Source organism: Homalodisca vitripennis, unplaced genomic scaffold, assembly GCF_021130785.1.
Source record: "Homalodisca vitripennis isolate AUS2020 unplaced genomic scaffold, UT_GWSS_2.1 ScUCBcl_3541;HRSCAF=9127, whole genome shotgun sequence".
NCBI classification, from domain to species: domain Eukaryota; kingdom Metazoa; phylum Arthropoda; class Insecta; order Hemiptera; family Cicadellidae; genus Homalodisca; species Homalodisca vitripennis.
In genome coordinates, this window is record NW_025779669.1 from 46,465 (window position 1) to 59,040 (window position 12,576).

General features: G+C 33.5%; 1 protein-coding gene across 1 annotated transcript; it reads right to left on the minus strand.

The window, feature by feature from the left end:
- Positions 1-232: 232 nt before the first annotated feature.
- On the minus strand, positions 233-2,002 carry LOC124372584 (mediator of RNA polymerase II transcription subunit 11-like; the record flags this gene model as incomplete). The annotated part of the gene is made up of 2 exons (XM_046830990.1): positions 233-544; positions 1,861-2,002. Coding segments are annotated over 2 exons (321 nt in total), but the record flags the coding sequence as incomplete, so codon positions are not given.
- Positions 2,003-12,576: the final 10,574 nt, after the last annotated feature.

Consider the following 12,576-nt stretch of genomic DNA (forward strand, 5'->3'; position numbering starts at 1 on the left):
GCTCCCTTTAGTTGGTAAATATAAAATATAATGCAAGTTGTATAAAAATGTTCAAAGCCTATTTTATTTTTGTAACTTCCTGGTTTGGTGAAATAACTATTAGCCATATTTTAGTAATAATCTTATGTAATTGCTTTTCAACCACCAAATTAATTATTATTGTTAAAGTCTAACAGAATATATATATAGTTAAACCTAACATAAGTACTACTTTAAAAAGTCGAGAACAACATTAGACATAAATACATTTATTTACATAATTATTCAAGGATACAACAAAAATGATGTTCACAAAAATTAACTACTAAACCATTATCCAAGAACTGCTAAAACATGATTACAAAACTGTTCTTCAAAATTCTCACTCATTGGTTCATTGGCTGTTGTTGTTGCATAGGTCTCATCATACCCCGAGTTTGAGTTTGGAGCTGCTTTTGTTTATTGCGTTCTAACTCATTGACTCGACTTCTTAGATGCTCCAAGCGATGCCAAGCCATTTGGAGAACTTTTTGAGAAGCATATCCTGAACCTTCATGAGGTTGACCTAAAATCAAGTTTTAAAAATTTACCCTTAAATGCAGGAGGAAGACCTGTACTCTGCCCTAGATATGTTTTATGGGCACAAATATTCTCATGCACTAGTTAATTTGAAAATACATAAAAGTTACATTATTTAGACTGTTATGTTCAAATAAGACATTGTAAAATGAATGTAAATATGCTTATTTTGGATTGATGGAACACACTTCCTTTTCTTAAAACATGAGTTAAAACTTCTATTAACCCTCTCCTGGTTGACCCTTCTGGCACTACTGGATTGGGTCGCAGGAGAACACACTATCTCGTGTTATTATTATTTTCAAACAAAACTATTACATATTATACATCATTGTAAATATTAAATTATCTATAATATGGTGGTAATATAAAAAAAAAACTATCATGCCTATTTGGTTAACTAAATTTAAATGAATACTCTTTTATACAAGAAATGTTTGTTTGTCTTGTTATAATAGAATAATACTGCATGTTTGATACAAAGACCTGTACAAACTACATGTCAGTAAAACAGTAGCTGCAGGAATTTACAAATAGGTCTAATACTATAAAAGAGCAAAAGATGTTAGAAGGAATTTTGATGAAAAACAACTAAACCACTGTCAATGAAGAGGTCGATAAAATGTTTCATATATTACTTTAATACATTACTAGGCATAAAAACATGCAATGAATGAATATAACAGTACCTGTCGATAGATATTTCCATTAGAAATTCGAAAAGTAGCTGTATAAAGACATCACAAAGCAGAAAACAGTGATAAAGCAGTTGATAGCGAATGGACGTTAGTGGCAGGCTCCCCCGCCATGGTGACTGCCCGAGAGAGGGTTAATAATTACATTTTGAATAGAAATCAATAGTTTTTAAGTAGAAAGGAAGAAGAAAACATGGGAAATACAGGTAAACATTTCTATATATGTATGTATGTTTAAAAGATATTTACTCGATTTTCTTTAAAAATGTAAAAACACTTAGCATTCTATAAAAAGACATGCAATTTTCGCCAGAAAAAAGTAATTTGGGACCAGCACTCAAAGTGCTATCTTTGACTTTGGTATGTTCATTGCCATGTGTTGTATTATTTTCTATTTTCACCTTAAATTTCTGTTTTAGAATTTGACACTACTTAACGATAATCCTGTTATCTCTTGAAATCAATAATGAAATTTAATCTCTTTTGAGGTAGTATTTATTCAAGCTTGGTGGCAGTAATTAAACACAGTGAAAACGTAACTCTCATTTACTTGTTCATAATCTCTTTTTATAACATGTTATATTTCATATATTTACAACCTACATACCTGTTGAGACTTGTGTGAGGTAGTTAATTTGCTCTGTAAGTTTTGATTCTACATGATGAAGAGTTTTTAGAAATTGGTTTGAGTGGCTTTCTGCTTGCTTCAAACTTGATTTATCCTTGCTCAATTCCAGAAGGGCGTGACCTTAAAAAGACACAGTCATTGAAACATTCAGAATTATTACAGACATTTTAAAACAAATCAGAAACATAACAATCTAAATGTTATTCCACCTAGGCTATAAAAAATTGGAACAGACTTGAGCATTATCAGAATCATCCAATAGGGCACAGCAGGACATTAAAAATAATAATATGTGATTAGAAAATGTTATGTGTAAAATTTAGGTAGAATTCTGAACAGAATACTGTGGACAATAAATGAGCTTTTTAGAAGCATTGATCTCTGCTACTCAAGGTTTTTCTTATTGGCCAATGGTACCCAATTAGTTATAGTTAACGGGACCGGGTAGGTGAAATAAACAAAATTTATCAATTTTCTATTTATATTTTTTTTCTTGTAGCTTGGTTCTTTACGCACATTTTGATATATAACACATGATTATTTGTCAAAAGAAAGAAACAAAAAGAATTGTTTAGTCTATCCATTCCCGTAAATTCAGTGATGTGTTTGCGTCAACTCAAAACAGCAGAAGGTTTAGTTATAGTATGTGCTTCAGACATGTGGGACATTATACTTTGTCAGGTTGGCTAACCTGTATATTCTGAGCAATTGGATTGTCAGCTGAAAGTAAACAGTTCAGCTGACACTATTCTTGTGTTATTATTTGTTGTTGTTATGGTTTCATATTTTTACTTTCATTCTTGACGGCTAAATGAAACTTATACAATAGTGAAGTGTTTTATTGTGATTATACAAGGAGGCCCAGAAAAACAGTTAGGGTATTCAAGAAGCGAAGGAATGTATGTAAACCTTTGTTTAGAAAGGAAAATGAATCACCCTCAGGGAACAACATTTCTAGGCCTAGGCCTATACCTGTAAGTAATAGGACTGTATTATCAGAGTTGGAAAGTGCTTCTAAAAAGAAACTAGGGAATTTGGATGACAAATATGATGTACACAATAAAGAAGAGAATGTAAATATTATTATAGATTTAGGCTTGTTGTCAAGTGCTTTATGTAAATTTTTAAAATTTTTTCATGTGACTCGACAAACTATGTACTGAGAAACCCAGAACGTAGGACTTGCAAGTCAATTAGAACTATATTGTATGGACTGCATGAAATCTCACTCCTTTATGTCATCATGTAAAATAGATTTACCTAAAACAAACCAATATGAAATAAATACAAGAATGGTTTATGTGTTGCGATCCATAGGTAAAGGCACTTCAGCAGCAAAAACCTTGTGCGGTATTTTAAATTTACCTGCCCCTCCTACTAAGTTTATGGCATATGTAGAAATATTAGGAAGCAGTGCTGAAGATGTATGCTTCAAAGGTATAAAAGAAGCTGTTGAACAAGCAGTCGACCTAAACGACGGAGTACGTGACATCCCTGTAGCCATCGATGGAACATGGCAAAAAAGGGGCTATACGTCCCTAAATGGTGTTATCACCGCTACTAGTTTTGATTCTAATTCTAACATCCTAATTAGTTAACACGTTATTTGATCAAACACTAAGTATAGAAGTATAATATTGTTGTTGTTTTGTTACAATTAATTGATTGTGAAGAGAGAATAAACATTTCATTTCATTTCTGGCCTTGTTATTGACCTAGCTATATTTTCTAAGCATTGTATATGCCCAAATAAGCTGTCTGGGGCACATGAACTAACATGTATAGCCAATTACAAGGGAGCAAGTGGAGGCATGGAGGTTGAAGGGGCAAGACAAATATTTAGTAGATCCCTGGGATCATATAATGTGCGCTACACACGGTACCTTGGTAACGGTGATTCAAAGGGATTTGGAGCTGTTGAGGAAATGTGTCCCTATGGTCCTGACTGTAAAATTAAAAAATTAGAATGCATAGGCCATATCCAGAAACGCATGGGCACGCGGTTACGAAGACTGAAAGCTGAAAACAAATCCGTAAAGCTCTCTGACGGCAAAGGCTTAGGAAGAAGAAGAAGAAAATGGGCCAAAGGAACAGCCAGTACAAACGTCTTCAAGAGAGAAGAAGAAGCTCCTCATTTGTGCCGATAGTCATGGAAGAGACCTAGCTTGGAATCTAAACCAAACTCAACACACATATGAAGCTGTGGGTTTTGTTCGACCAGGTGGTCGTACAGGTCAAGTTTTGGACAACCACAACATCGAGGAGGAAAAATTGGGAGAAGAGGATGGACTAGTGATTCTTTGTGGGACCAATGACGTGGCAATAAATAATGCTCAAGATGCAATAAAAAACATTGAGTTGGTGCTAAATAAAATAACAAGTACTGTTTCCAAAATCGTTGTAGTAGATATACCAAGGAGGTATGACTTGGTGGAATGGTCCTGTGTTAATCAAGAGGTGAAAAAGACTAACTGTGCCCTTAAAGAAATGTGTAATAAATTCAGAGACGTGAGTTTGGTGGAGGTTAGTAGAGCTGAAAGACACTTGCACACCCGTCATGGTATGCATCTCAACAGAAGAGGGAAGATGTGGCTAGCACATCAGAATAGCCAGAGTCCTGGACAGCAAAAAGGAGCAAGAGACTTATAATGTTTCAACCAACTCTTAGGACCGGCTCAGAGGAATCAGTAGCTGACGCCATGATGACGACGGAGATCAGCACTCCAACTACCGAGGACAGTACAACGTCATCGGGAAACTCTCCGCTCCAGACACCAACCCACAACCGGTAGGCCTACCCCAGTATTGCTCCAGGGACTTAATGTGTATACCATTTGAATGTGCAATCTATTAGAAATAAATTAGAGGCTCTAGAATTATGGTTAGACAAATATTGTTTTGATATTTTGGACAATTAATGAACATTGGCTGGATAAAGAAGAATCAACACTGTATATACCAACTGGTTATACCTTAGCCAGCATTTTTTGTAGAAACCCACCATTAAAAAGAGGGTGGAAGCTCAATTTTTGTAAAGAATTGTATTGACTTTAATTGTTAGATATTGACAAGTTTTGTGTTGATTACTCCTTTTGAGGCAGGCTGCTATAATCATGTCAAAGATTAATGTCATTGTTTGTAACTGTTTACCGTACTCCAAATTCTGATACCAACCAATTTTTTCCATAGTTTAGAGTTTATCGTAGAATTTTGTAAATGAAAAATTTGCAAATTTAAAACTTATTTTAACTGGTGACTTTAATATAAATATTAACAATAAATCTAATGAATGTAATTTGTTTTCTGAACATACTTCGCTCTTTGAATTTATACTGTTTAAATGAGCAAAACACTAGACAAGAAGCCTGCTTGGATAATATAATAACAAACCTTAATGAGTCAAACATAGTACAATGTCAAGTGTTAGATCCTAATTTGTCTGACCATGCTGGTGTATCTGCAGTGTTTTTTGACTTGATCATAGTTGACAACAATAGTGAAAAAGTTTCATTTTTGTTAAAAAGAATGCTTTCTGCTAATTCAGTCTTAAAGTTTAAGGAACAACTGTCACAATTTAACTGGTCACAACTTACGAAGTGCACCAATGTTAACCAAGCTTTTGACTACTTCTTATTTATTTTGACAACTTCTCTTGAAGAATGCTGTAAAACTAAAAAAATAAAAAAAAGTAAATTTAAAAGGCCAAAAATCACATGGTTCACACCAGAGTTAAAAAAAATTTAGAGATTTTATTGTTACCTTATATGATAGATATAAGTTATCGGTAGGGGGAGAAAGTGAACAACTGCATAAAAACGTTTATAATGAAGCAAAAAAATTATATAAGGCTAAAATTTTAGAAGGCAAAATATCTGCGAATGACGACGAATATATAAAGAATTCTAAGAATAAATGTAAAGCTGCTTGGAATATTATAAAGCTTGAGACCAACCGTTCTAAAGTTAGTCAAGAAGTACCTGTTAATACTAATGATTTTAATGACTATTTTATAAGCTCTGTTTCACTTACACCAACAAATAATGTTTTAGCAATTGAGTTTGTTGATGATTATATTTTAAGTTGTAACGGTGGGGTCAGTTGTTTTAAGTGGCAAAGCATTGATAACACACTAAGGTGTTAAAGTGTGTCTCAAAGTTAAGTTCGTCCCAAAGTGAAGATTATTATGGTTCTCTAACAAACTTTTAAAAGAAATAATCGATTGTACTTGTAGACCCATTAACTTTTTTGTTCAATATGATGTTGGAATATGGTGTCTTTCCTGAAGCATTAAAAGTGACCAAAGTCATTCCAATTTATAAAAAGGGTGAGAAATCACATCCTTTCCAGTTATCGGCCAATCTCTTTGGTACCTATATTTAGTAAGGTTTTTGAAAGTTGTGTAAAGGACCAACTAAGTTTATATTTTTACAATAATAATTTATTATGTAAAGATCAATTTGGGTTTCTTCCAAACTTAAACACAACCAAAGCCATAGAAGCAATAGTAGAAAACGTTTTAGAGAATTTTGAAAATAAATTTTTGTCGTCTGCAACTTTAATAGATCTCACAAAAGCATTTGACTCCATCTCTCATGAACTGATTGTAAGTAAATTCAATAGCTATGGAGTTAGAGATTCTGAACTACAGTTAATTTCCTCTTACTTAAGTAATAGAAAACAAATGGTTGTAACAGGCTTGGAAACTATCTGATTTTAAAAACAATTCAAGTTGGGGGTAACGCAAGGATCTGTTCTGGGTCCTTTTTCTATTTATAGTTGCTGTGAATGATTTTTCATTCAATGTGCCATGTAAAGCAGTACTATATGCCGATGACACCACTCTTCTGAATCAAAGTAAAGATTTGAATGGGTTATTGTTAGAAGAAAATAATTCAATGATAGCAGCTCAGGAATGGTTCAAAGTCAACGGGCTACTTGTAAACAGTAGTAAAACTGAAAATATTGTTTTCTCATTGAATAAACTTATAAAATGAAGGTACTAAACCCGTTAAACTATTAGGATTATATCTAGATAGTAGGCTTAGCTGGGAATGTCAAATAAATCAATTGTGTATAAAACTATCTAGAGTTACTTATTTATTAAGAAAACTAAAAAATTGTGTTAGTTTCCCAATGTTAGTTGCTGCTTTACTATGCCTTCTTTAATTCCCATTTATTATATGGAATAACACTTTGGGGCAACAGCTCACAATCACTAAAAGTGTTCAAATGGCAAAAAAAAAGCTAATTAGGATAATGGCAAATATCTCAGGTAGAGAATCATGTGTTCCATATTTTAAAGAATTCCAGATAATGACTCTTCCATGTATGTACATATATTTTAGCTTAGTTAGTGTTAAGGAAAACTTAAATAATTATAATTTTAGAAATGAAGTTCACACCTATAATACTAGACAAAATTACTTACTTGATTGTATTTCTATAAAACTAGAAAAAATCAAAAAAAAGCCATGTGTTTATGAAAATAAAATTATTTAATAAGTTACCAAAAGAAGCATGGTCTGTAAACCTTAGCAGATTTAAATTTATTCTGTCAAAATGGTTGAAAGAAATTGCCTTTTACTCTGTTAGTGATTTTTTGGCCTGTGATATTAGTACTTTAAGATTTTTAACTGTATTTTTAAAATGTCATCTGTTTTTTAATTTATTTTGTAATTTTAATGTCTATGTGTTATCTATTTATTTTATATAGATATATATTTATGTCTATGTTTATTAAACAGTCAAGATATTTACTCTTTAGGAAGATGCTTAAATATATAATAAATTTCTAGACCTTATGTAAAATATAAATAATGTTTATTAACTGTTTATTTATTTTGCACATGTATATATATTTTTTTTTTTTTTTTGAATTTGTATTAGATGAAACTGTATTTTATTTGACTTTGTCTATTGCCATGTGCTTAACGACAATAAAATTCTTGATTCTTGATTCTTGAGGTAGAAACCGTTTATCTTCTACTGTCATAGACCAGTTGCAGACATACTATGGGCAAGCAATCAGGAAAAACAGCCATAGTGTGCAGGATATGAAGCAATCTATTTGGGCACTGTATTATCATAAGGTATCCACAGATGAAGATCCTAATCACGGGTTATGTCCGGCAGACACGGATAGTTGGTGTAAATATAATAAGTCCATTGCAACTGGAGAACATTACACTCATAGATCCAGTATCCCTAAGCTTATTATGGAGTTTAAAAGCCTGTTTTCAAGAGCTTTTCAGATCCTACACTACTGGAAAGGTGCCTTCATGGGCATACTCAAAATCCTAATGAAAGCGTCAACCACGTCATTTGGTCAAGACTCCCTAAAACCGGGTTTGTGGGTTTGAAAACTTCACTTTGGGGTTTATGATGCTGTTGCTACCTTCAACTCTGGACAGATAACCAAGTGTCAAGTGCTTGCAAAGTGTGGAATCAGTGTGGGGAAAAATACAGTAGCAGCAATGAAACTAGCCGATAAGTGTAGGCTATTTAATTCGCTTCGAGCAGCATCTGAAATTAGTAAACAAGCAAGACAGAAGAAAAGATCGAGTAAAAAAAAGCTGGAAGACAAAGAAGAAGACCCAGATGACCCAAGTTATGGAGCTGGTCTGTTTTAAATCAATAAAGGTATGATTACATGTGTTTTTTAAAAGTAGGCCTACTTTGATTTGCGATTCTCGAAAACACCATTTTTGAAACTTGGTGCACACTTTTCTCAGAAAGTACTACAGCTACGTAGATGAAATTTTTACCACATGTTATATGCATATTGAACTACACTTTAAAGCAGGGATTTATTTTTCATTTTTATTTTTCAAGTTATAATTTTTTTCTTTGAAAGAAAACATCACAAAAAAGGCACTTTCGAAAAAAAAATCATAACTTGAAAAATAAAAATAAAAAGATAAATCCTTGCTTTAAAGTGTAATTCAATATGCATATAACATGTGGTATAAATCTCATGTATGTAGCTTTAGTACTTCCTGAGAAAAGTGTTGCACCAAATATTCAAAACATGCGCAGCATAGGACCTACCCGGTCCCCTTAAACTCTTAAAAATCAAATGTTTCAAGCAGCACAGAGAACCATGCATACAACAATAAAGAAAAATTAGGTATTACTGCTGACCACACACTGAGTGCAAGAGTGTGTAACATTTGATTTCATAAGTATAGATCATCATCCAACGTGATCTGACATTGGAAAAGTTGGACGGACGATCTGGCACAAGAAAGTACAAATCGGAAATGCCCCTGGCCATCAGTGCGGGTTTCTGTGATGCCACCCCACACTTCCGATGAAAAAAGAAAAACACCCCAAGAAGATAGTACTAGATTCAAGCTTAGACCACGTGAGCAGTCGAACTTTTTATATTTATTATACCTACATATATATTTACCTACTTATATACCCTAATAACAAATAGCAGCTAGATAAAATATGGTTTACAGTGAGTATAATTTGGCAAATTACAAACAAGCGTAATGATTTTTTTCAAAACAAACAACTTGTCATAATAGCCAGAGTTTCCCCAAAGAGTGATTCCATAGTTTAGCTGACTATGTACAAAGGCATAATACACACTAAACAGGATATTCTGAGTTACTTTTTTCTTGAAGATCGTATCAAGAATATATCTTGAAGTCTTTGTTGCCACATAATCAATATGATGCTGCTATTTTAAATCACTCTGCAAATATATGCCAAGAAACTTGAGAGGAGGATCACAGCCCTCTCGTTTTGAAAGACTTAAAGTAAGATCTTGAGTTTTTGAGAGTTTAGATTAAGTTTGTTGGAACTGCATCAATCAAGAATAGTCTCAGAGCTGGTCTGTTAAAACGGCATTTGTATTATTTACACACTTATCTTGTATACACATTCAAACATGTAATATAGGTTGAAACCAGCTGCATGTACAATGTTCGAAGAATTTGTCACAACTAAGCCTGACATAGAAGTCCTAATGGAAAGCATTAGCTCTGCTGCAGACAAATGAATGATACTTAGCTCCTTAGGCTAAGGTTGCAACAATCACACCAATGTCCTTTTACGGAAGCGGATAGTTCCAAGTATTGAAAAGAGTGTGCTAGAAAAATATGGTGCTTTGTACTTAAAAGGTGTTAAGAGCATTTAGAGATGTTGAGGTACATTTCATATTTACAATACAAGACACTAATCCCATTAATACAATTTTGAAGATACCGTTTTCTGTAGATTTCATCTCCTTGAATATCTGTATCTGTTCATTATCTATATTTATCTGAATATCTGTATATTTGTTCATATTTAGGACAATACAAAGGTGCATGCCAATACAATTAAGATCATAAAATTAAAATTATTATATTTGATTTGTTATCAAAACAATTCAACAGATTTTATCATTGAACTAAATATTATGTTATAACCCACTTTTCCCTTACAGAATGAAACATAAATAAGCTACAGAATAGTAAGCAGAATTCACCAAAATCGAATCAAGGTACCAAATGGATTAGAAGTACCTCAATTATCCAATACAAAAACATTCAAGTGCAGAGTACAATAAGTGGACCCGGTTTTTATATTGTATACAGAGTATCCCATAACTCTCTGAACAAAGGTATACCACATTATTACTCAGGCCAACACAAACTATATAACTACATATTTCACCATATAAACATGGGTCCCCGATACTTAGTTTCACATCTGACTGTGTGTTTTTTATTTTTTTTTTTTTAATTAAAAATAAAATCATACCATATTTGACTCAAATGTCTAGTATGACTCTAACAAGGCCAGTCATGGAAATAAATATAGTGAAATTATCTTTAATATTTTCAAAATGGTGGCCATTAAAAGTTTTAAACATTAAATACTCGTATCTTAAAAACTAGCATTTTTTCTCATGTACTGCAAGAATAACAGTTTTTAGAGGATTTTATCAAAAATTTTATGACACAAAAATTATTTAAATCAAATAATAAATAAGTGATTTCAAGCAGATTTACTGTAACAGGATCTGTCCCACATTGAGGTTCTCGGCGTATAGCCACCGATACAAAAACTGAATAAACGGCAGCTCTCAATGTGGGCCATGTTTTGTCACAGTAAATCTAAATCAGTTATTTATTATTTGATTTAAATCACTTTAGTGTTATTAGATTTGTGAAAAAATCCTCTAAACACTGTTATTCTTGTAATTCTTTAGAAAGAATTTTAGTTTTTAAGATATTCAAAGTTTAAAAGTTTTAATGGCTGGCATTTTGAAAATACTAAAGATAATTTTATGATATTCTTTTCATTAGCTGGCCTTGTTAATATAAACATTTGAGTCAAATTTGGTAATTTCATTTATTATTTTTTAAGATACCGTATTAGTTTTTTTATAAAAAAAACGCATACAAACAAAGATGTTCATATGGTGAAATAGGTTTATCTTGGTCTGAGCAATAACATGGTATATCTTTGTCCAGAGAGTTACGGGACAACCTGTACATCAAATAACAAAACTATCAATCAATATAAACATTTCTAAAATACAAAATTAATGTCAAATGTTTAAAATTAATAGAAATATTTTAAAAGATTACATAATGCCATAGCCATAATTAATGAGATAGCCGATCCCTTGTCTGCTGTAATAAATTTGTGTCTCAGCCAAGGTGTCTTCCCTGAGGTACTCAAGATTTCCCGGACAATTCCCATTTTCAAGAAGGGTAACCCTGAGTCAATATCAAGCTACAGGCCTATATTCCTGGTTCCTGCTTTTGGTGAAGTTGTTTGAGACTGTCATGAAAAACCAACTGGTTGACTACTTTGAACGCAACAACTTGTTCTCCCAGCACGGATTTCATGGGGGTAGATTGACAGTGACTGCGGTTTCACATGTTAGCTCGAGGATTCTCAACGCCTTTGAGGAAAGGGGCTCTACAGATCTTATCCTCGCAGACCTCAGCAAAGTTTTTGATTGTGTGTCACATGAAATGCTGTTACAGAAGCTGGAGATCTATGGAGTTCAACAGGAGGTACTACAGTCCTATCTGCAGAATCGTAAGCAGGTGATGTTAGTCAGGGGGGCCAACTCCAAACTCCTGCAAGTGCGCCACAGTGTTCCACAAGGATCTGTTATTGGGCCAATTCTGTTTTTGATCCTCATCAACGATATCAGCTTGCTTGGTGATTTAGTGTTATATGCAGATGATACGACCATTCTATCTGGTGGTGATACTCCTGAATCTGCTGCTCTCCAAGCTGCCAACATCTTTACCAGGGCTGAAGATTTGGTTCTCAGCAAATAGGTTAAAGCTGAATACGGACAAAACTCAAGAGATGATGTGCACCTTGAGTCGAACCACTGGCTGGGGAACAAACACAACTGAACTTTTGGGTTTCACTCTTGACCCAAAGCTGTCTTGGAACATATTGAGACTGTGTTCATGAAGTTGGCCCATGTGACATTTTTGCTGCGTAAACTGACTCTCCTTCTTACAGTGGAACATCTTATCACCATCTATCATGGACTCTTCCATAGCCACCTAAGCTAAGGGCTGTTGATGTGGGGCTATGCGCCTGGCTGCTCACAAGTGCTCCGGTTACAGAAGAAGGCTGTGCGCATCATCTCTTTATCTGGGTACCTTGACCATTGTAAACCCATCTTTGCCAGACTGGGGATCTTGACTGTCTATAGCCAGTACATAC